The sequence below is a fragment of the Pyxicephalus adspersus genome, chromosome 8, assembly GCF_032062135.1.
Source record: "Pyxicephalus adspersus chromosome 8, UCB_Pads_2.0, whole genome shotgun sequence".
Lineage (NCBI taxonomy): Eukaryota > Metazoa > Chordata > Amphibia > Anura > Pyxicephalidae > Pyxicephalus > Pyxicephalus adspersus.
In genome coordinates this window covers 69,117,488-69,143,944 of record NC_092865.1, presented here as the reverse complement: position 1 = coordinate 69,143,944, position 26,457 = coordinate 69,117,488, and the positions used below count along the sequence as shown (strand labels likewise).

The 26,457-nt window shown below is 38.1% G+C and overlaps 1 protein-coding gene across 1 annotated transcript in view; it reads left to right on the top strand.

The window, feature by feature from the left end:
* Positions 1–5,215: 5,215 nt before the first annotated feature.
* Positions 5,216–26,457, top strand: part of CYTH4 (cytohesin 4) — a 45,856-nt gene continuing 24,614 nt past the window's right edge. Inside the window, exons 1-7 of the mRNA XM_072421240.1 lie at positions 5,216–5,833; positions 18,615–18,688; positions 19,454–19,518; positions 19,616–19,682; positions 21,254–21,372; positions 23,121–23,201; positions 23,271–23,293. Of these exons, the coding sequence (XP_072277341.1) occupies positions 5,740–5,833; positions 18,615–18,688; positions 19,454–19,518; positions 19,616–19,682; positions 21,254–21,372; positions 23,121–23,201; positions 23,271–23,293 (523 nt within the window). The 5' untranslated portion in view covers positions 5,216–5,739. The remainder of the gene's footprint in view (positions 5,834–18,614; positions 18,689–19,453; positions 19,519–19,615; positions 19,683–21,253; positions 21,373–23,120; positions 23,202–23,270; positions 23,294–26,457) is intronic.

The window sequence follows — 26,457 nt, the reverse complement described above, 5'->3', positions numbered from 1 at the left end:
AAGTATAAGACATGGAACACATTTCCGGGTCACAGCCACGTTCAACGAACCCCCAACTTGATAGGACAGATGATGACTGAGCCTAAATTTGTTAGGCTCTTCTTTGCTACCAAACCCATCGGGGATACAACCAATCCTTCCACCGGGCATTCCCTGAACTGGCCACCCACCGGCCCCAACTCTACTTCTTTGCCCAATTTTGCTGAAACCACCTCCGATGGAGCCAGTGGCGAGTTCAAATTCTTTGCTCGTGGGGGAACCATCCTTTCTACCATCACTGGAGTCAAGCCCTTTTCCAGCGTATTTTCCAATCCGATTCTTACCTTGCTTGAAACATCTGGAGAGTGCATGCGCTCCTCCACAACCGGAACACTTATGTCAAAACCGACACACCCCGCCGAACCTGCATACTCCCTCATTGAACTGCCAGCACAAACCATTTTTACTGAGGACCGGGGACCCCAAGGTTGCTGGGCCACTGCCCCCCAAGAAGGGGAACTTACAACTTTTGCAGGCTTCATCAACTTCATCCATAGACCAATGTCCTTATGGTCTCAGCCAATGGACGGCAGCGCCACCTTTCTCTGATAAAACTGTTTGCCAAACCCCCATATAAAATAAACCCCATTACTTCTCCGGCACCCACTCCCCAATGACGCTTGCCAAAATTGCAAAGGCCTGCAAGCAATTGACAAAGGTCCTTGTGATCCTCCTAAACCCCCTCTGCTCCTCCTCCCCACTTTTTCTATTCACCTTTACCCAGTCCCACACCTATGTCCAAATTAAAACGTTCCAACTGTAACAAGAAAAATATATCAACAAACTCCCCTTGCCAAATCTTTTCCAGTACCTCCTGTTTTAAATGCGCCCCAAGTGGCCCTTCAAAACAAACATACGCTTCACCCCTTGCTGCATCCCCCACACTTACCTGATCCAGGCCACCTCTCGGGTTGGCCTGGATCAGGTATGGCCTTTGGCCCTTTTCACTGACTGGGTGGGGATGTTGTGACTCCTTGCATGCACACAATATCTACTTGGAACGTTTTAATCTTGGTCCGTATGGAATCTTTATGAGCCCCCATGCTTGGCTAAGCTCACACAAATAGAAAATTTTTAGGGACACAAGATTGAAATGATTATATAAGTTAAAGCACATTTTACACAGAGGATACATTTGGAAAAAGTGTGATACATACACAAAAAGTGTGATTTAGTCACAATAAATATGGTAAGACAGGCCTCCATAATTAAACTCAAAGGAGGAGAATAAAACAGAATAAAAATCTAACTGTGAACAAAAGACAAGTCAAGGTGATCACACCAGCCTGTATAGCTGAATTCTAGCACATGTGCAAACATGTGTCCACTGCTCATGCACATGCATGCGGATCATGCAAATAGTTTGAAGCAAATGTGCTGTTGTACATGCACGTCATTGCTTAAGTAGTGCCAAACAGGTTCCCAAAAATAGAGTGCTATAGAGAAGAGGTCAGCAAACCTTTTTTGGCTACTAGGTCATTTCAGGAGGTCAAGAGGGCACGCTAAGCTGGACTCTCTTTCGAGTCCCACGGTGATGGCTCCGCTCCCACCAGGGACGCCCCTGAAGGGGAATCTCTCTCCTCTGCAATGCATACGGAGGAGAGGGAATGTTCCCTTACCTCGGCGGCAGAAGTGTTAACGTCAGCCGCGGTAAATAGGGAAGAGAGGCATAACGAGGAGGTTTAAGAGCTGCATGTGGGTCCGGAGCCGCGGGTTGCCGACCCCTACTGGCTGGGATTAAGCCAATCGACCAGGGGGGCGTTAGGCCAGAACGGACTACTGGTTAGGCCAAATCTGGCCTAAAGGTAAGAGTTTGCCGACCTCTGCTATAGAGTCTTTAGTAGTATACCAGTGATCTGTAATGTGACTGTTGAGTTCTTCTATGACCTGGTTTATTCTTTAACCTGTCTGCAACTCTTCCTGGTCTGCTTACCTCCTGTATCCAATTCTGTCTAACAATATTTTCTGCCAGTTACTCCACAATTAACTGACTCAGCTTGTTCCTTACTCCATATATTCCTGCTGGTTTAGTACTGCATTGCCCACCTGTCCATGAACTTGGCTTGTTTCCTGTCTTGCTGACCTGCATCTCCCTCTAACTCAAAACAACTTGACAACAACTCTCCCTAGTTCCAGTGACACCAACATTACCCACTGACACTCATGTCACTCTTTCAGAAATGTTTGTGATGAACTCCCCCATCCTCACTTTTACTATCACTACTGATACAGTATATAAAATGAATTTACAGACAGAGTGTAAGGAAGAACTTCAGCCACATTGTCATTAGGACCAGAAGAGACATTCAGGATGAAGAAGCAAGAAGAGCATTTGCCAGAAATCAAAATGGTGGGCAGGAGCAAGGAAACAGCAGAAACATGAAGACAAATATTGTATTTTGTGGAAGAATGAGTATGATGAGAATGAGTTTTTTATATTTATTTTATTTTTTTAGTAATATTTTTAGATTTTTTTGGTAGACTTTTCTTCTCCTTCTTAGGCTACATACACACGTCAGATGATTCTCATCCGATAATCAGCTCAGGGCTGATATCGGACGAGAAACTGGCATGTGTACAGCGCTTGTCGTTCTTTGTTCATGGATCCGTCCTGGCAGATCCACGAACGATGAACCAGTGTAATGGAAGTGAAGGGGAGAGAGCGTAGTGAGGTGCCCCCCCCCCCCCCCCCCAATCTTTTGTCATTGGAAATGTTCGTGAAAGATCCTTTCCAACGACAAATATTGAACGTGTGTACGCAGCCTTACCATCTTCACATCTTGAAATGTAGGCTTATGGCAGGTCTTTGCTATAACTGTTACTACATACGGTGAACTCCAGTGTTTTTCTTTTTCCTTCTGTAAATTGCATATAAATTTTGTTTAAGCCCATAAGTCTTATGCATACTGCATTTAGCACATGCTTGGGGTTGCTTGGGTATTACTTATAGACATTGCATGTTGTGTCATTCAATAACATCATGGAGTATTTGGGGCAAATCTGCCCATACCCAACACATTGTACACATACATGCAGAATTTATAATAAATATTGCTATAGCAAAACTCGATGGCATCAGATTCACAGTGTATCGTTTTTTAGTAAAATTTTTGCTTTAGACAGCCTCTTTATTTAAAAACCAGGGATGATATTACTCCTTCTATTTATTTTGAGTGAATTTATTTCTTGCAGCAGTACAGCAGGTAACATTACCCAGTTAACCACCTAGCCGTTAAGCCCGACCTTCGTACGGGCAAAAAAAACCGGCTAGGATGGTTAACCCCGAGATTTTTCCCATCCATACTTACCTGGTCCCCCTGTGCTCATCCAGCGCCGTTTTCGTATTCCAGTGTCGTCCTCCGTCCAGCGTCGTCCGTCGATCTCCCTCTCCAGCGTCGGGTGCCAGCGGGACCGGTAAGATGCCGGCCGGCGGAACACAAGATGCCGGCCGGCTTCTTACCTGGTCCCGCTGATCGTCCCACGTCCATCTCGTTCCAGCGCCGGATGATCTCTGAAGTGAGAAGCCGTCCGGCGGAGAAAAAAAAACCCGGACGGCTCCTCCCTGACGTCGGCGCGTGTGCGGGAAATTCAAATAGAAACTCATTCATTCATTTTGTAATGGATTCAATACAAACTCCTGTATTAAATCCAATACAAAATAATTCAAATAAATACAAAGTGTGTAATTTGTAAATTTAAACTGTCATTTTGGATTGGATTGGATACAAACTCCCGTATCCAATCCAATACAAAAAATAAAAAAAAATTAAAAAAAAGTAAATAACTTATAAATACAAATTTATATTTTGTATTTGATTGGATACAAACTTGCGTATCCAATCCAATACAAAATAATATAAAATTAATACAAAGTACATAACTGGTAAATTCAAACCCTCATTTTATATTGGATTGAATACAAACTCCTGTATCCAATCCAATACAAAAAATAAAAAAATAAATAAAATAAAAGTAAATAACTTGGAAATTCAAATTCCTATTTTGTATTGGATTGGATACAAACTCCCGTATGCAATCAATACAAAATAATTAAAAACAAACCCCAATAAATACAGAATCAAAGTTTTAAAAATTGCCACTTATTCCCTGGATGGCTAGTGTGTAACACTGTGTCTTATCTTACCTTTGCTGATCTTCGCCTAATTTTGACCATTTGCTGCCTGCTTTGACCTCTGCCTGGACTCCGACATCTCTGCCTGCCGCCTGCCCTGACCTCTGCCTGGACTCTGACATCTCCGCCTGCTTTGACCTCTGCTTGGACTCTGACATCTCTGCCTGGACCTGGACATCACCGCCTGCCTGACCCCCCCTGCCATGGCTTCAAGCTTTGTTTATGTAGTCATGTTTAAGCTGATTTTTGTGTTTTTCCTTTAATTTTATTAAAAGTAATTTTTTTTTTTTTTAAATGATTGTGTGTTTCAAACATTTTTTATATTCATAATATCTACTAGAACCCCTGTTCGGACATATTTCTGTAAGTTACAGGTCTACAATTTAAAAAAAAAATTTCATGAAAAACAGTGGATCACTTTTGGTACAGAAATCTAGACCTCAGTGTAACGCTCAGGAGGTTAAGAGACTGAGCACCACCTACTGGCTGAAAATTCAAAATTTCATATGCAATACATCCTTGGCTAATCAAAATATATTTTGAAACATTTTATTTTTATCTGCTGACTATAGTTTAAAAAAAATAAAGCTTGCATTAAGTTTCATTTTTGGGCACACTCTCTAACTTGCTGGAGAGACTTGCTGAAACGAAGAGAAAAAGCAGCTATATGATGAAACTTTTTAAAACTATACAACTAAAAATGATATCAGTGCATGATAAGCCTACCCCCAATACAGTTATTACAAAATCTTTGTATTGTTGCCTCTGTTTTTGGGTAACACCTTCCTACCTTTTGCACTGTCCACTTTTTTTTTCTTGTACTCTTTTAGATAAATGACTGACGTGCAAGAAGATCATGCTTTAAGTTTAGTAAATAACACAACATCTGGTTTCCGAAAACTTGTGGTTTCTGAAAGAGGAACTTGTAACATTGGGTGGGGGAGTGGATGTGAAAGAGGTACAAAAAAGAAAGGGTTAAATGTAGAGTTAGAAAGATAAAAAGCTTTCTCAATAAAGCCACAGAGAATGGATAAACAGGAAACAGCGGGCGAATTCTGTAGCACATTGTTGCTGTTGTCTCTTGTATGAATTATTTATATATTTTTCTAGGTGATAGCAGGCAGAGTTAGGAAGTGTGACTTCTGCTAACAAAATACTGACCACAGTCTGCCTGGCCCCTTCCTGTTGCTGGGATCAGACTTCTTCCAGTAGCTTTATGTGCTCATATTTCGACAGACCTTAGACAAGATCATTTACAGCTGGGTATTGGACTTGGTAGAATAATGGTGCAGGTAGGTTGGAAGTGAAACTGGAGGAGACGGGCCATGTTACACGGGGAGATGAAGACCATCTGAATAAATGGCAAGAATTACAAACTGGTACTGGAAGAATTGAGTATATACAGATATATTAATAATGAAAAGACAAGTCAACAAACTGGGTGCTCAACACATAAAAACCAATAAAGACGGGAAGATTCCATTGGATGGAGAACTTACAAGTGATGAGAAAATTGTTTGCTACTAAAAAGATTAGGAGAGAAGTGATCATCAAGGGGACCATTTAGAATGGGGAGCAAAGATACAGCAAGATACCTAGTGTTGCCACAAAAGTCTTCCATGGAGAGAGAGGTAGAACTCATAATGGAGAACGGTGAGACAGGTGAGCACATTTATCATTTAACGTAATGATCTATTTATAAAACTGACATTCCTTCAAACATTCCCTGCCATTAAAACACATGGACCTGGAAGAATCCCACCAGGCAATTTTTGAGGGAACGTCTGATTCCCTGGTTCATAAATAGATCCCAATGTCTTCATTCATTTTTGAATGCATTTGAATTTATTGCACAAACATGCACCTAAAAAACATCACAAACGTATAATGCACCTTTTGGATAGATCTGTTATTCTTCACATAAATCAATAGGTCACACATCAACTTTGTTATAGTTAGAGTTTTGTTATATAAAATTTTTGCTGAAAAGCCTTATTCCTCTTTTCTCATCATTTTATTGTCTAATTGTATAAGGCTTGGTAACATATATTGAACTGGAGATTTTTTTCAATTGGTGGGATTTCTATTATTGTGTGTGGAAAATCACATCTTGTTTCTGGTTAAAAAAAAAAGTGCTGTTTGTGATCTACCTAAAGCCTAGCCAACCTGAATTATTTTACTCTTAGTATTTGTATAGTTGCTGTCTCATTAGACTGCTGAGTTTGTTGTTGTGGTTTAGACCGGCCATGTTTGTCTGACATCTGATAAGGATTAGCAAATGAATATTAAGCAGAACCTGCTTGCTTAACAGGATCTAACTCTTCTTAGTGTACAAACATACATGCAAATTATTTAAAGGAATTTGGATTTTGTTACATTAACAATGATTTATAAATCTTCTGCAAGGTACATATGGAGAGCTCTGTATCCCTCTCTTCCCGATTCCACTCTTCTGGCATTTCCTTGCTGTCAAAATGACAGCTGGGATGTGGCTGCTGTGTAAAACAGATTCTGGACTCCATTTAGTACATTAAAAGCTTAAATATAGCTACATTTTTGTTACTTGTATTTTTTTGGTTTCATTTATCACCAGATCAAGGGCATAACGTTAAATCTTCATATGATGCCTGTTAAAGAAACTCTGCATGGTTGGCAATGTAAACTACATTTAGAAGCTCCTAAATATACACAGTTGAAAGCTGTTTCCCATGGTGCAATTATTCACCACCACTACTATACCACTGTTGTCCAAAGCCATAAAAATGGTAGTGAGTATTTTCATTGGCTAGTTATCATCAGGTGCCAAGACTGCCCTGTTACCACCAGGCAATGAATTTGCTAATTTAGCAGTGATTGTTTCATCGATGGTGGCAGTGCCATGGGTGGCCTTGCCCCCTTGATGATCACCAGTCAGTGACAGAGCTCATATTTATTGACAATGGGTTTATCATTGGTTCTTCACTGATGGTAGTGACAGTTAGCACAGGGACAGTAACTGTCTGCTCTGTGCACAGAAAAATGTACCTAAACTTAAGCCAACCGTGCCAACTTCCAGGTAGCTCAGAACCAAACCAAATGTTGGACGATACAAACTACTAGTATTTTTTTATTTATTTCAAATAAACCCTCAGTTAAAAGTATTATTAGAAATGCAACTTCATCAGATGCACATGCAGAAACACTGTTAGTTTATTCCACTTAAACTAAAGTGTATGGATGCCAATTGTTTCAGTTTATTAGCAAAGTCCCATACCTTTTCCCAACACAGTGGGGTCCATAGTTGAGGGATGGGGAGGACCTTTTATATTCTGCACTCATTTCGCTGGCTTAGATGAATGCCAATATACCAAATTATAATACACACTAACTCGTTGGCTTTAAAAATGGGCTTTCCCTCCTATGCTATACCTGTGATTTATGTAAAAACATATTATTTTCAGATTTTTGTTTGCCTTGGGACATGATCCCACAGTTGCCTAAGATCTTTCCAGTGATTTTGGTGTCAAAAACATGTTCAAGCGTTTGGAATTGACTTAAAAGTCACCCGAATAGGCTTTAATACAAATTAAATTCAGGAAAGATTTTCCCATCAATAGGACTTCCTCAAATCTACGCCATAATTAACTCCTTCTACCACTTCCACCCTTAGCTAATGTTTTTCTTTTATTCCTTTTTAGATTATTTAACAATAGCATTTTTTTAGTTTTAATAATTAGGTCATTTATGTTTTTGCTAAATATGGCATGGTAGTGTATAGGCCAAAAAAACGAATGTAATAATACAGAAAAAGAAGATGAGTGCAACCAGTCTGAAATCACCTTTTATTATATGGGGAAAAAAAAATCTGATTGGCTGTACAGACTCATCAGTATACTACAGCTTGAAGTATATTAGTGTGGTGGTCAGTAGGAAGAATGCCTCTTACATTGTTGGTCATTGGTTTGAATGTCACCCTTATAGATAGCCAAAAGCATCATTGGTGTCAGTTAAATTGACACGAGATTCACAAAATGGTCAAGGAACCTCTAGCAACCTCTGGACCCTGGTTAAGAAACACTGGCTTACTAGGTATACCTGTACATTTGTAATATGGAAAGCTACCACAATATTTTGCTTTTGCAGTTAGAGGGATGCTTATCCAGCACAGGGGGCAACTAATATTAATGTTAGGGTCTAAATTTTAAACAAAATAATGACAATATTTGCAGAAAGTACTAACAATAAAAAGTATAAATGGAGGAAAACAACAAATGTGTTGCTTTTGTGTAATCTAATTAAGGGAATCATGTATAGAATACAATACAAATCTGAGCCTTTATGAGATTCAGCAGCTGCATTTTGTGATATTAAAGCCAGCTGTAAAAAAGTACAAATGTCATAGTCCTCATTGCACATGCGAAGATATGTCTGCTGTGGCCACAGTTAGCATGCGTCCAACATTTATATTTAATTGTTTTGCAAGCAGAAAGCATACATTGAATAAACAGCATAAACTGCCCATCATGTCCACATACAATATTTTTTACTTCTGTGACGTTATGTTGGGGTCACTGTCCATCTGCATTCAATGCAGGCAGACCATGACTTATGGAAAGGACTGGCAGGGTAAAAACATCCTGAAAACATTACATGCATGGAAGGTGGAACAGAACATCAGTATAAGGTGGTGCTGGAAGAAAAACCAGGAGCAGTACATGTTAGCTTAATATAATGGATGAGAGTTGTGCTTTATTCTTGTATTCGGTAAGTTGGTCAGTGGAGACGTTTCCTTTTACATGGATTAGTGGTCAATAAGGAAATGCCATTCTTCATTGGTGGTCAGTGGAGAACGTCCATCTTCCATTGTTGGTTAGTGAAGAACATTCATCTTTCATTGGTGGTTAGTGAAGAATGTTCATCTTTCATTGGTGGTCAGTGGAGAATGTCCATCTTTCATTGGTGGTCATTGGAGAATGCCCATCTTTCATTGGTGATTAGAGAAGAACATCCATTTTTCATTGGTGGCCATTGGAGAATGTCCATCTTTCATTGGTGGTTAGTGAAGAACGTCCATCTTTCATTGGTGGTCAGTGGAGAATGTCCAACTTTCATTGGTGGTTAGTGAACAGCATCCGTCTTTCATTGGTGGTCAGTGGAGAAGTGTTTTCTTACAATGGAGGTCTGGGGAAAATGTCCTCCCTTAGTTTAGTTGCCTTCTCTGCACTCTCTCCAATTTTACAATGTCCTTTTTGTGAACTGGTGCCCAAAACTGGACTGCATATTCCAGATGTGGTCTGACCAATGCTTTGTACAGGGGCAGGATAATGTCTCCATCTCTGCAGTCTATTCCTCTTTTATTACAAGAAAGTACTTTACTAGCTTTAGATATTGCAGCTTGGCATTGCATGCTGGTATTAAGTCTATGATCTACCAGAACCCCCAGATCCTCCATTACTGACTTCCCCAAATGTATTCCCCCTCCCAGAATGGATTGTTTATTGCAAACAAGAATCTTTGTGGGTTGCCTTATTTTGACATTATTGAATGCATTTTTAATCAATGATTATTTACTATTATGCTGATAATCTTCCTAGCAACAATTATCAATTATTCTCTAAAGCTCACTTATTTGCTAATGATCTGCCACTTTTACCTATGGCCCTGTATCTCCAATCCTGCAGCTACTCACCACCTGGCAGCTCTTGAATTTAAACATTTAAATTATTAGAAATTGGGATTATATAATTTTCTTTTCAATATTTGCTTTTAACAAATTCAATTTTACAGTTTTTGTATGGCCTTGTGCCTAATGGTGTGGCAAACAAGCAATTTGTAACTTTCTTTTCAATCAATAGAGCACTAACATTGCCAACATTCACAGGCGACTGCCCATGCAAATACCCATGCCTAAATGCATTGAAGCTGAGCATTGTGTTATTGAAAATAATGCACAAAGTTGGCAAAAGAAGTTGGACCCAGAGTTTTGTTATTCACTTAACTGTTCCTTATATTTTTAACAATGGCACTGTTATTCCCAGGAGCACGAGAAGATAAAAGAGGGTAGAAGGCAAACATCCATCAACCTAATTAATTTTACATTTTAAAAAACAGACTTTGGTAGCAAAACAGTTTTTTCTATTGCCTTAAAGCAGAACCATTTTATGTAAAGTAAAAATGTTATTCTTTTTTCTGCAACACCCCTTTTTAAAGGTGAATCTCCTTCCCTTTTGTCTTGATCACTGCAGTGATAAAGACAGAATGGGAGCATTGAGCCTCCTGGGATACCTATGTCACCATCCCAGGATGCTCTGGGCATGTGCAGAAGGGACATTTTATTACATTGAGGGGGGAAAGATGTCAGGCATGAGATTGGTATCCCCCCAAATTTTACAGCAGTCTATGTCACCCAAACTCGCGCCTGTGCTGTGCAAGATCGGGTGTAGCAGCCAGAAGAAGAAGGATGAAAATGGCGGTGCCCAATGCTTCCTCCGCGCCTGGATGAAGACAGCAGGGGACCCAATCGAAGACATCTCCAGTGAGATTGAGGGATCTGAGGTAGGTAGGTAAGGGAATTTTTTTATTTTTGTGTAGTTTTAAAGGAAGAAATACTGCTTTGCTAAAATATAGAATGTAGCTTAGAAGGAAGTCAAGTACAGGTTGGAATGAGGTCAAAATCAGGTCAAATCACCAGTCAATAAACTGGAATAAAGGATCTCATAAAATCTCTGATGTTACATGAAAGACCAAGGGACTTTAAAGCAAGCACCATTTTCCCATTGACATTTAACCATTAGGTAATTAATGATAAAATAAATTATAAGGTGTGACATGTTAAAACCCCTGGTCAGATAGGCTACTGGTATGCCTTGGTCTCCTCAGTGGGGGATCTTTGGAAATGCCCAATATGTGCCTGAACCTCGTGCTGATTTCCTGATTTACATAGTTACATAGTAGGTTAGGTTGAATAAAGACATAAGTCCATCAAGTTCAACCACTAGGGAAATAAACATATCCCAGATATAAAACCCTATGGACATAGTTGGTCCAGAGGAAGGCAAAAAATAACCCCAGGTACAATTTGCTCCAACAGGGGAAAAAATTCCTTCCTGATTCCATAGGCAATCAGATGTTCCCTGGATCAACAGTCACTGTTATTTTTATTTTAAATCCTTAATCCCCAGTTATATTCTGTGCTTCTAGAAATCATCCAGCTTTTTCTTAAAGCAATCTATAGTAGTTGCTGAAACTCCTTCCTGAGGGAGCCGATTCCACATTTTCACAGACCTTACAGTGAAGAATCCCTTCCTTATCCGGAGCTTAAACTTCTTTTCCTCCAGACGCAAAGAGTGCCCTCTTGTTCTTTGTAATGACCTCAAATTGAATAATAGGGAAGAGAGTTCTCTATACGGACCATTTATATATTTATACAGGGTGATCATATCCCCCCTTATACGTCTCCTTAAGAAAACATATTTCATAATCTTTCTTAACAGCCTTATTTTGATTTAATTTCTAACATTATAGCTAAGCTTTAACATTTTACATTATAAATGTATGGGTTGTATTTATTAAACCTGAGTGCTACAGATAATGTTACTATAATCTTTTCAAAACATCAAGATATTTATAGTGCTAAATTCAGATCAGTAAATTGTAGAAAGCAGTTGGGCACAACACCGTCTAATTAAAATTCCTTTATTATTCTTTATTTATTCTTATCTAAGGTGTACACAGACTATAAAATCATAGCAGTATAGAAGATGCATTTGCTGATCTCCTTCTGCTCAGTTTGTTCTGTTCTAATTCCAGTTGAAGTACTTCAAAATTACTAAACCTATTGAAGCATGAAGCCTAGGAACTAACATTTTATGATGCTATGTCATCCTTTCCAGTATTTCTTTAAATCATTGATGATCCTATGAGCGCTAAGCTATGGGAATTGTTTGCCTTCTCTTTTTTAAATATTTTCTGTTGCCACTATTGCGAAGCTGCTTATTCATTTTCCTTGTGAATTTTCCTTTGATCATTTCCAAGATTTCTTGTGCTCACTCCCTGCATTGTGAATCCCTCTACTTCCTGCTTGGTGATTTCCTTTGCTCTAGGCTCTCCAATACTACAAGTTTTCTGTTCTTTGCTTCTCAGTGCACTACATATGTCAAAGAGGGACAGTTATCCCCTATATAAAATTATATAACTTTTTTTTCATATTGTGGCAAACACATACATGTCATAGCATATTAAAACTAGAAGGAGAACTACTAAAACAAGTTCTAGGAGAACTACTAGTAGTCAAAAGGGGAACTGGTTATATTCAGCTTTAATTATGGGAACAGTAAAAAAAATTACATTGTATATATACTGGAGACTGCCAATGGGATTAAACATTTGTTTTTAAATCTTCTAACATATTTTATTACCTGATGAGCATGTCAGTAGATAGTAGACTCCCTGTCAACTGCCCCTTTGGCTCAGAGGACTAGAATGTTCCTCAGATGCACTCCACCTTCTGGCAAATATGCGAACAGCACCTGAACTGCCTCCTCTCCAGCACTCCCTCTAGTGGTGGGTTAGGATGTCTGCAGGTTACATGGCCCTGACCGTCACATGACCTTCCTTTTATAAGGAAGTGACTGGCAACAGGAAGTTGCCTGAACTATTCCTGCCTGCATCTCCAGCTACTGATTTCCTGTGTCCCGACTCCGACTAGGCTTTGACTACCCCTGTTTGCCACCTGCCCTGACCTCTGGCTTGTTTCACCTCGATTCTGTGTCACGTTCCAGAATGATGCTGTATGTACAGAGCTCGTTCATGCATCGTGCAGTCGTTGATGGAATAAATCGTGTAAGATCCTTCCAACGACAATTATTCTACTATGCACATAGCCATCAAGATTTGTCTGTTTGATTTTGGCTTTAGTTGAGTTTTAATGTATTTATTCAGTCTTTTAAAATCCATTTAACTTTTACCCTAAATAATATTGTACAGCTTCTTGCTATCTAAAGCTAACAATTAGTGAACACATGATAATGATAAAACAAATAGGTCTGGAGCTGTTATCTTGAACTTCTAGACTATGCAATCACTTTCAGGACAAATTAATGGATTGGAATAAATAAATCTAGAGATTAGAGAGCAACTGCGGATTTTATAGGAAAGCAGGATAACAGTTTACAAAAGAGGAGCTGCTAAAATCTCAGAAAGTGCAGCCACAAAGACTTTCTCGGCTTACGTGCAATATCAGAGCTACTAATATTCAACCAAACATCTGACATATCATAACATTGTGATTGAGTGACAGCAGCAGGTAGATCATGACAGGTGGAAGGGAGACTGTTGTATGACTTTATGTCTTTATGTCCATATCTGATGCTGATTGAAAGAACTGAATTCCACCGAATTATAGGTGGGCCAAGTGATAGCATCACTGGTTCCCACAGTGGCCCCCAGCTAGTTTGGCAAGTCAGTTCTGCACAGGTCCCCTGTTGACAACATCCACTACTAGTGTACAAATAATAATTTTTTAAAAAATCCAAGTTGACCACATCCACCTCCAAATTTGTAATTCCATTCCACCTGTTTCCTTATATAGACATTTTTGTCACATGGTACAACAAGATTCTGTTTTTCTGTACTACAGTAAAAGTAATACAGCTTGGCCAATGACTACCCAGCCTATGATAATGGAGAAGGGAAAATAAAGTAGAAGAATATGACTGGAGATAGAGCTCCAGATCAATACCGTTTTCGCCCTGTAGGGGCACTAGACAATAAGCTTCAGACAGCAATATACAACATAATAACAATCGTGTCGCATACGTTGGTAGGTTACCCGACGCATTTCGCCCAATTTAGGCTTCTTCAGGAGTGCAGTTACTTTTAGCGAAGTTGAGCACGATTACTTGGCAGTATATATTCCTTCAGGAAAGAGCATATATGTGTGTAAAGCTTCTGAGAGGATCAGTGTCCCAAACGAGTCAAAAATGTGGGGTGACCACCTCCCTTGTTGGGGACAGGGGCTTGAGATAAGCACCCAGAAGAAGGACCTTGTGGTCCTGGAGTGAAAGGCCACAGAGTCCGCAGCCGCGGTCTGTGTATGCTGATGGCACTGTGCAGAGTGAATAGCGATGAACAATGCGTGTTGCCTAAATTCGAATTGGCCTACAATTCTGACCCTCCCCACCCAGTCCGAATCCCACTATGCAGTGAACATCAAAAGTCTAATATAAAGACTTACTATGAAACTATTCAAAATACTTCTAGGACTTTTTAAATTATTTTATACTTAACTAAGTTAACTGTGGGGGATTCAAATACGCCTTCACTTTTTCTTCACTCACTTCACTCACTTTTGAGATGCAAATAGCATTCGGCTGAGTTCCTGACATGGAAGTTAGACATGGCTCATAGACCATAACAGTAAAAACTCTTTCTGGTGGATTTTCATACTCCTGCTGTAATATAGCTTAAAGCTAAAGTTTAATCTGCTTATATATTTCTCCTCCATCACCATCATAATGGAATTATTATTATTAACCTTTCATTTTTATTACATACCTTTTTTTAGGGGCAATTTGAAAAAAACGTATAGTATGCAGTGAAATAGTAAGCAATTTTATAATAGGAGAGGAACCTGTGCATGAATGTGATTTAAATCAAAATTAAAGTTCAACTTTCAAAATTTGAGATCAGGCAGTGTTTTATTGCAGAAAGGGGCAGACAATGTCCTTTCTGCAATAAAACATACTTACCTGCATGATTGCTCTCCTAAACTGTCAAAAATAATTTTGCTTCACCTCCACAAATAGCCATCACCTCCAGCCTTCCCGTGTGGCTGCCGCTACTGTATAGATCAAGATGACTGAAGATCGAACCAAGGAAGAGATGAAGGAAGATGGTGGCAAATGAGTGATCAGGCATGTAAGGTTATTTTATTGCAGACAGGATATCGCCTGACCCTAGTTTCTAGTGTTCCATGATGGGGGTCTCTCTCCCTGCCCCTATGCCTCAGACATATATCTTATTGGAAGTGCCTGCCTAAAAAGATGCCAATGGTAACCAAAGGTCAGACAAATGTACCCTGCAAACATCTCTCCCAACCATCACTCCTGAGGAAGAAGAGTCTTGAATAATCTCACATCTAGAATTGTAACCCCTTGCACCTTAAAGGAACCTCCATACTAAAGGGGGGGGGGGTACCTTTGTAAAGTGGAAAAATATGAAAGCAAAGAATTGTTGTTAGCTTTCTTTTCCTATTTTACAAATCAATGTACACATTCTAAATAAAGAAAACCTTTCATTTGCGTCTTTTCACCATTTGATTTCGAAACACTTTTACAAAGAAGAAGCTTAATTTGTGAACACTGGGAAATAATGATATTTAGCTGTATTTCTGCAAAGAATTTTTGGGGGAATTTTTTGCAGTGGGCTTACAAAAATATAGCAACAACTCGGAATTTCTCCTTTTAGATCTGACCACTAACATCGGCAAACTGTTATTTACCTAATAGAATTGTTGGCATCGGTAGCAGTCGAAACTCACTGTTATATTTACCAACATAAAGGTAACAGGCTTAATATTTGGAATAAATTATTCTTATTGGTATTCTTAGAAATTAGAAACTTTTTAAATTAATTTTTAGAATTAGAAAAAAAACAGCAACAGGAGGCAAAAAAATCTAACTCTGATCTGCCACGCAGCAACTTACATACTAGACCAGTGGTCCCCAAATGGTCCTTTTCCGACCTTAGGTCTTGGTCTACTCCTCCCACCGATACCAATGAAGGGGCACTATTTCTCCCACTGTCATTTTTTACTCTCAGTCAGCAATTCTGGGAGAATTTTTATTACCACTGATCAAGTTTGGAGTGCTGTTTACTCTGATGCCACTGATGCCAGGGCATTTTCTACTCCCACTCATTGCAGACTGGCCCCCTAATGTTGGAAGAACATTAAACTGGCTTTTGGAAAGTTTGAGGCCTCCTTGACTGGACTCTACCTGGTCTTGTCTGACATCTAACCCAATGAAAAAAGCATGTAAATTTAGAAGTTAGAATTACGAACCACTAGAATTGAAATATTTGTAAACTCAGTCACCAAATTGTTAAATAATTATGTTGATCCTATAAAGTGCCTTGTTCAGACATTTCTCTAATAAGGCAACAACACCATGCCAACCATTTGTGCTCCTGCTCATGAGTCTAGAATTATTGGTATACAGAGACGTGCATGGTAACACAATGACTGTAAGGTGCCCAGGCCTTGTGGTTACAAAACAAGCCCAATTTATCACCTGTCTACCACCATGCTAGTGTGACAGGTTTGTGCTAATATGCTGTGTTTGTTTTCTTGCCATAGATGGCACTATGCATTATGTCCAAACATCTCTACTTTGATGTCTTCTGTCCAATGGTCATTGTTCCAAAAGTTTTGAGGTTTACTTTGCAAACCTAAGCCATGCCTCCATGTTCTTTTTAGAGAGAAGAGGTTTTCTTCTAACAGTCCTTCTAAGCAAGTCATACTTGTCCTCTTTTTTTTTATTTTACCATCATAAACATTTTACTTGTTAACTGAAGCCTGCAGAGTCTGAGATGTAGTTCTTGGCATTTTTGCAATTTCTCTGAACATTGAAGGAGGTGACCTTTGAGTTGAGGTTAATTTGGTGGGATGTTTACTCCTGGCAAGAATGGCAATTGTCTTAAATGTTTTCCATTTGAAGAATGATGGACTTCAAATTGTGTGGAAATTGTATAACCCTTCCCAGCTGGCAAACAGTCAATACTGATGATCAGTTTATCAAGGTTAGAAAGACCTAGCTACTACTTACCCTCCTAATTCCTATTGAAGTGGTAAGGGTGTACCCAACATTTGTTCTGCATTTCGACTTAGTATTTGCTGAATAAACAATTGACCTGTGTCATATGTTATGTGCTATTGTTCATCTGATGTTGTATTTAGATAATGTTAAACCCTGCTAAGAACCAGATTACTTTTTATTATACCCTGATATGCAAAACCAAAACTGAAGGAGGGTGTACTTGCTTTTTCTCATGACTGTACACTGCCATCTTAATATTTAGATCAGGTACACATCCTTCCCATGTTTTAGTAGATGAATGAATGCACAATAGTATACTGCTAAAAAAATCCTTAGTTATATATATTTATAGGTTTTGCAATCATTGTAAAAAGGATAAATGCTTTTTATAGCAAAAACAATGCTCTGTAGGAATGCTTCCTATTACATTAGTAGTGCATGATCGGTATGCTGCCGTGCATTGTTCTTCAAGACGTAACAGGTCACTTGGGATAGATTATAAATATGGAATGTCTATTAATGGCAAATAGTAATGAACATATTTCCTCTGTTTAACATCTGATCTTTTCCATATCTTTAAAAGAGGCTGTGTACTATTGTATATATACAAAGGGATGTTCACCTTAGGACAATTAATGCTTTGACCTAAAACACACATTTATAATTTTAAAACAATGTAGACTGTGTAATATGTAAATCAACATATATATTTTTTTAGAAATTACTTATTTAAAAGAAGAGGCTTGTATAGGTATAGTTTCATTTCTGGTAATGTTTTAGAAACCCCGTCTGTAGTTTGTAATTGAATATGTAATTGTTGGAAGCTGCACTTGTTTTCTGCTATACAGTGGTTTACCCTAATTGCTCCTTCTCCAAAAACAAATATATTCTGTGGCCAGCTAATTGAAGACAACACATTTGTGATGATAATGGCTGATTCTCTCTGCTTCCATTGGATAATCTACATATAGATACATTCTATACAATAATAACCAGCATGCAGCCAACAACTAAAGCCAAAGCAGAACAAAAATTCCTAAAATTATATATATTATATAATATATTACAACTGAGCGTTACACTTTCAAACCCCCATCATGTAGCTGTGTACCTATTCACACTGCCAGGAACTTGCTCATGTGTTTTAGAATAAAGAGTAAAGCCACTAGGATGACATGTATTGTGAATAGTGACGGCTAAAGTTACTATTCACAATACATCTCATCCTAGGCCACAAAAAAAACCTCTTTCCTCATTTTTTACACTTTTTGCAATTTTGGGTTTGGTTTAGACATTGAGCCATAACAACATCATATTACAACATTATAATCTCGAAGATCCTTAATAATCATAAGGGTTGTCATAGTGGGGTAAACAGGTTACCAAATATTGTGTTTCTGTATCATACCAAGTACCTCTAAATATCAGTAGTAAACTGACAATATAACAAGAGTATTGACAAAACTCCCCATGCTACCAACCAAGGTTTTTACAGCCACTGCAGGCTTCTGAACCAATATTCCAGTTTCATTCTGTCAGTAAGATACCAACAGAAACATTATATTCCTGTTTATATGCAATGTCTGCTTCTTGCCGAAAATATTCTACTATCTTAATTTTCTTCATATGTTTATTTGTCCATTTTCTAGACCATCCCATAACACCAACAGAAGATACCATCATAACATCATCTACTCGAGAAGAGCTTCTTGAACACATTAAAGTACGGTATACATTGAGCTCCAAAAGCCTTCCTCCATCTCTCAACCCAAATTTATATTGTTCTACTTTATTTCATAGCTTTTCATTCCTGCTTAAACGTATATTTAAACCCAAGATCAAACCATCTTTAATATGTTGCAGCTTACTGAGCTTTAGATGTGTTGTCTGCAGTAGTTTCCTTTTTTTGGTTTCTATTCCTTATTCTTCCTCTGGAAATACAGTAAATCACTTCTTGTGTTATTGAGAATGCAATCCTTTGGGTTTTCAGGCAATTTACGTTTTAACTGAATATAAATTAAATGCTCTTGGACTCAGAATTTTTGAGGACATGTGGACAAAGGTGTTTAGCTACATTGTGTCCACTGGGAGACCCTCTGGACCTAGGACAATCCCTGACTTTGGGTCGTTGGTGAGCCAAGAGGATCCTATGGGATCTTTACATTATACTCAACACATAAAAACATGCCTATATTATTTTTTCTTTCATATTGGTGATAACCCCCAAGCAGGGTCACTAAATATTTTGTATTTTCTGTGAATTTTTTAATAGACGTCTATCATACAGAAATGACTTGTGGGTTTTACTGACAGTTTATTGGACATTAAAATACCAATTTTAACTTTATTGTGCAGACCTGTAGTTCCCACACTGCAAGATGACTCAGCTTCCCATATTAAACTTTGTTATTTACTATACTCTAGTTTATATATTCCTGTTATATATTATCTCTGTTTTGTTTTACAAACTTTTTGACCTTGCTTACAGAATCTACAAAATGAAATAACAGAAATAGTGGCAGAAATAGATGATTTTGAGCGTCTGGAAATTAGGTAAGTAGGTATCACCACGTTTAAGTTAAATATATCTGTGGCATATTTTCAGGTAATAACATCTAACATCTAATTATGAAAAACATAATTTTTTCAGTCGCAAAACGCAGAGGGAGAATGAATTGCTCAGTGCTAGCAGGAAATTTAACATGGATCCAGAAAAAGTGAGTGAAAGAAATGGACAATTATGCATGACTATGCATCTAAATCTTTATTGTGTTTTGTCTTTTGATTATCTATTATCTATTATAAGTGAAGTGTGTGTAAATCTCAAACACAAAGGGTCTGATTTATTAAAGCTCCCCAAGACTGGGGAAGGGGACTATCATGGGAGAACCTACATGACCTGGAATAGATCTGGTCCAGGATTCAAAAAACTTGCTAGAAAATGGCAAATTACTAATCTATTCAAGGTTTGCTGGATCACCCAGCTTCACTGATGAAAATAAATCCTCTCCAGCCTTGGAGAGCTTGAATAAATCAGACCTTTTGTCTCAAGACCTCTCATTGCCAGAACCAGTTTCCCTGGTTTCATTTGCTCAGATGACCTCATGTGTATATACAGTATGTAAAGAACTACATTCAAACCATTTATTCTTCATTTTATGTATCTCATCTACAAACTTGGCCAAAATTTGGGTAAATCGCATCTACTCTTTTTTAATATCCTATATTCACTAATTTGTACTGTTGCAAACACATACTGTAGTAGCACACAGCTTTGCATTTTTTGAAACTTGTTCAAATGCTTGTTCATTGGAGAGGATATATATATTACCTGGAATGGATCTGGTACAGGATTTAAAACATTATCTAACAAATAGCAAATGATTTTGAAGAAATCCATTCCAGGTTTGTTGGATCACCCAGCTTCGCTGAAGAAAGTGAATCCTTTCCAGTCTTGGAGATCTTTAATTAAATCAGGACCATTATAAATTACTTGGGAGAAATTTTGTGCACCTTTATTTCTACTTAAAATCCAAACTTTCAAGGTTGAAATTGAAAAGAAAAGTTTCATAGTTTGAATTCCACATGTGATAAATCATATTGTCACCTAAATAGTTTTTTTATGTATGGGCCATGAGCTTATGCCAAAAAGAAATTGTAATCTCAAAAATTGTATCAAACTCAAAAATGAATAGGTGTAGGGAGGAATAGACATTGGTTTAATGTTGGCATTGCATTGCAATGGGCTGGGGAGATGGTTGTAGCTTCAGAAAAAGATGTAAATACATTGATTATTTGTTACATGCCTGTAAGTAGTATGAAAAAATGCGGTTGCAAAATAATAATAATAACAAAAACAGTCAATTACATAGGCTTGGGGTCTACCTGGATAGGAAATTGGGAGTAGCAAGCTTGTGTGCCCCCCTCCTAGCTATTAAAGGTCCTTCTGAAGTTGGTTTGCTAAAGAAGGAAGGGGCAAAATATGCTTGCAAAGGGAAACTTAAAATTTTACAGTAGAAACTAAAACAAAAATTAGGTAAATATTCCAGTGGTCACACCTAATGACCTTCAATCTCTGGAGATTTTGTTCTCTGGGGTAGGATGTGTATGAAAATCTCACTGGGACTTTGCATCCATATTGTGTTGAAAACTAACAAAAAAGTGTTTCATTTTACATATTCACTACTGATTTTTTCATGAAGTCATCCTTTAAGATGCTTGTAAGGCAATTGGCATTATATAGTATATATAGTATAGTAATAGCTATTTCTATCATTTAATAACTTAGGGAATTCAGTTGCTATTCAGCAGAAAATTCCTGGAAAAAGATGCCGAACAGATTGCTAACTTCCTATACAATGGTGAAGGACTTAGCAAGACTGCCATTGGGGACTATCTCGGTCTAAGGTAAGCATCTAAGACAACGTATGCAAGGAATGAAAAAAATATGCTTTACATAAACTATATAACAGACTTTTCATGCCTTTTTGCTGTGCCTATTATCTTCAGAGAACCAATATTTCAGATTATCCTGTAGGGTATTGCCCTATGTATGTGCGACCTCACACATTCTAGATCATCATGCCCTTTCCCCGTAAATGGAAAGGACATTATACTCACAGGAGCCATCAGGGAAACAATCAATGTGTTACTGCACTCTGAATATTTTTTTACCTAATGTACTTTACTTTGCTTTTAGTCTGCTGGTTTTATCACTGTTGGATAAACTACTATAGGATCCATTTTTACCCTTCCAAAGTGTATTCATGTTCAATTCTAAATCAGATTTTTAGAGAAATTGGGCCTAAATTAATAAAGCTCTTCAAGGCTGGAAAAGATACACTTTCTTTGCTGAACCTGGGTGATCCAGCAAACCTGGAATGGATCTGGTCCACGATTGAGAACACTAATAAATAGCAATCTTTTTTGAAATCCATCCCAGGTTTGCTGGACCACCCAGGTTCACTGATTAAAGTGTATCCTCTCCAGCCTTGGAGAGATGTCATAAAGCAGGCCCCTTGTGTCACCATGACACCTGTACAGGTACATAATGCCGAACAGAACAGTCATAATGTGATGACATGAGTAATTTGCCGAGGGCCAACCAGTGCCAGCCTGAAGACTTCTTATCTGAAGGAGCCATAGGAAGTGGTAGCATTAATTTGCAAATGGTCAAACAAAAAGTATAAACTCTAAACACATTAGGGTTTTATTTTTGTATCTTTTTTAAAGTCAAAGGGCCTGATTTATTAAAGTTCTCAAAGGCTGAAGAAGGTAAACTTTCATCAGTGAAGATGGGTGATCCAGCAAACCTGGAATGGATCTGATCCAGGATTCAAAACACTTGCTAGCAAATAGCAAATACCTTTTATGAAATTCACTCCAGGTTTGCTGGATCACCCAGCTTCACTAATGAAAGTGTATCCTCTACAGTCTTGAAGAACGTTAATAAATCAGGGCCATAGAGCAAATAGGTAAGCAACACTTCTGCTAGTAGAAGATCCATGTCTAGTTAACCAAATGGGTTCCTGTACAACAAATAAGGGAAACACATATTTTTCCTTGACTTCCCCACTCCCCTAAATCTATGACTTTTGTCAATTCAAAGTAATGAAAGATATGGGTATGAGGGTCTGAACCTTCCTCTGCTTCAGCTCGTCTTTTAGCAACTCCTCTATTCTATTGGATGGACTTCCCAGAATTGTTCCTCTGGGAATTGTTACTTCTACTGCTTTCCCAAAAACAGAATCATAATAAAAATCCACTTCCAAGAAACCCATTCTAAGCTAATTTGTAAAGCTAAGCCTATAAGTTAAAGTAGGTGCTATATATATATATATATATATATCGTCAGGACCACTGGGATTACTATAACATGGAAATGTACTTCTGTGATAAATTATTTATCTGACCTGCTGTTCATTTGACATATTTCACAAAGGAGTATCGTATTTTTATACTTTTGTAGTGATCGCTCAACATAAAAGCACCTTCCGGCATTCACATTAAAAGATATATTACAGAGTGTGTGTCTTGTGAAAACATTGCTTTTATAGATGTGCCATTGTGTATTTTTTCCTCTTATTTTCTTCTCTCCCTTCCCCCCAATTCCCGTTTCCTTCCTCTCAATTCTCTTCTTTGTTCTATCTCTCCAGGGATCCCCTGAATATCCAGGTTTTACAGGCATTTGTGAGATGTCATGACCTTAACAAACTCGGATTAGTGGAGGCTCTGAGGTGAGAAATATGTCCTAGCTATCATTATAAAGTGTCTTATTGCTTATTGAGTTTAAATTATTCCCACAGAAAACAGCACAGCATTTTGCCAGGTGGACATATATAGGAGGAGTAGATGATAGAAGCACATTTTATGTCAGATAAAAAAATACAATGATATATTTAGTACATTTGTCCATAAAATACCTGTCAATCTGCCAGAAATCCAAACTTCCTATTTAAACTAACAAAAGGTGCCCTGTCTAGTCACACTACAGTATTTTCATCTCCATAACCTACGTCAGTGTCAAAGAAAGGTTTGTAGGTAAATTTGGGAGAGGCCTAGAATTTAGAATGTCCAGTGATAACCTAATCACATTTCCATTCCCTGTACATCGGCCTATTTAATGGATTTAGGAAAAAAAAATCTGTTAAAAAAAATTGAAAAAGTAGGTAAACATGTAATATAACTGTACAGTACATAGTTACATAGTTCTATAGAAGATTAGGTTGAGAAAAGACATATGTCCATCAAGTTCAAGTACTAAGAAAATAAACATATCCCAGATATAAAACCCTATAAGACATAGTTGGTCCAGAGGAAGGCAAAAAAGCCCCGGGTACAATTTGCTTCAACAGGGGAAAAAAATCCTTCCTGATTCCATGAGGCAATCGGATGTTCCCTGGATCAGCAGTCTCTGTTATCTTTACTATAAATCCCTAATCCCCAGTTATATTCTGTGCTTCTAGACTCCTGAAAAATGACCTAACAATAAAGAAAAATCAGCTTTGGTCTGGTCTTCATTTGCTGCCTTACTATATTAAATCTTAAGGTGTGTTAGATTACTGGGCACCTACGATATTGAGCTAAAGCATCTAAAAAGAAACCTGTGTATAGAAAATACACAAATTCTTATTAGCAACCACAATACATTATAGCAACCTTACTAATCTTTAGTCCTTAATAACAACCACAACCAACCCACCAATCACAAATGAAGTCAACCATTCTGACCTGAATGCTTGCAAGGGGCACTGACTTGGCAGCTTGTGTTTGCCAATCCAGTAAACATGAAAATAATCCATGATATGTACATAGGATACATTGGCTTTGTGCTGAGTAGTTCAGTTTGTAACCCAAAAGTTCAGCCCTACAGTCTAAAATATATTTGTTGATGGTGCTCAAACATACACGCTATTGCCATTCATGTACCCAAAGCCTACTGCAAAAAATGCTAGTATTAGATGTTTCTTAAAGCTACTAGCCTGATGTATGAGTATAATTGGAGATGCAGGAAGCAGAGAAAGCAGAAAGAGGAGTTTGCACAATACAGGCATAAAGAAGTACATTCCAACTACTTTTCTAATGGTCTTCTATTGAGCTTTGTCTGTGTTTATTCTGCAGGCAATTACATAAAACTAAGATTGAGGTACAATGAGTATATTCTCTGGAGTTCTGTTGCCATTTTACTAAAGTGCATTAATTGCTTGCTGATTGCTTGGTAAGACCTCTTGTGAATAAATAAAAATAATAAAAAGTTAAAACTGCAAGCACTCAATCAATTTGTAATTTGCTAGGCAGATGCACAATAGAAGTCTTGACCTTTATCAGATTTAATATTTTTCAAGAAAATTACTTTACAATATTTATTTTTAATAATGGCGTATTTGTAATTAGGTAAGTTAAGTTGTAAAGTCTGGTGCTTTGGGTTCTGCACATTTGTTTTACCATCAGCTTTAAAACCTTTCAAATTATAAATATGTTTTTTGCATTTGGAAGGAAGCTTTAAACTATTATTTGAGTGCCAATAAGTTTTATAGAATCTCATTCATCAATAACTTTTTCACCTCGACTCCATCACTTTCTATTTATAGAATATATATTAGGATAGCCAGTTAAAAGGAAATTTAAATTAATGAACTGTTGTGAAAGTTTTAAGCCAACAGGATAATTCCAACTACCACCCACAGGCACATCTTCATTAACCATGACTGTGGCAAGCCATAGCCATGCAGATGCACCTTACAAACTTGCCCTTCCCCTTTTTTCCAATCTCCCATCCCCACCCCTTTAAATACCCCCACATCCTAATCCCCCACCAATGAATTACCACTCCAAGCATTGCTTAAATGGCCCGTAGGCCTTTTATTAACAGAATTATAACCAAAATTAACTTAATATCCAATAAAATATAAAAACAATATAACAATAAAACAGTATAAATAAACGCATACATAGAATAAACAATATAACTTAAAAACACCATAATTAAAGAATAAGTACCAGATAAACAATAACACATCCTAACCATATTGCCTTTACAACTTTCTTACTGGTTGCAGGTCCTTGAAGGCCACCACTTTACACCTTTTGGGGTCTGCACCTGAAAGACAGTTGCTCCCAGCCGCCCATACTCCCAGCTCGGGAGCGAATATATCCTTTTCTTGTGCAGACCCTCCCCACAACACTTTACCAGACCATTAACCCAAACCAGGGATTCCAAACCAAAGATGGAACCCTAACCAAATATTGCCAACAGCACACTCCCCCCGAGGACCTCAATGGCCCGCCCTACTAGCCAAACCAGCAATCAAAAACCCAAACTGCCAACCACTTAAGCACTAAAAGGTAAGGGAGGGTGGGAAAAACTTTTCCTGAAGGCTGTCTCGCTCTAAAAAGGGGGGGCCCCTCCTCCTCCTGCCCATTTTAACTACTCTTGTCCCTCCTTAAACCTCCTCCCCCTCCTTCCCCCCTGTCTTTCCTCTCGCTCACTCTCGTCCAAAACTTTTAACCCTATGCTATCTGCCCCCTGACTGCCCAGTCATGACGGCCTTCCCCTATGCTCCCTCCTCGCTCGTTACAGGCCTCACTTTAGGATCAGCCCTTACAGTGTCAGATACTATAGATCATCAACTCTTAATAAAGCAGTGATGACGGCATGCCATCATTCATTGCTTATTATTTACTGAGGTGTTTTTTAGGGTGAGGTAGCTAGGTGTATGCACCAATGGGATATAATAATAGGCAACAGGTACCAACCAGCATTTAGTAAAACTGAATTTGTTAGCTGGCTACAGAATTTACATGTCCTCCATATACATGTAGAATATTCTGGTAGGACAGCATATGAAATAATGTCGCTAATAATATATGGTTACTTTTGTATTAAAAGGTTCAGAGTAATGGCTTTGTTGTAGGAATTTTGTATTTGTATGTATTTAAAGGGACAAAGAGCTTTCTTTGCTGATCCCAGTACAAGATGACTTGTTGCTTTCA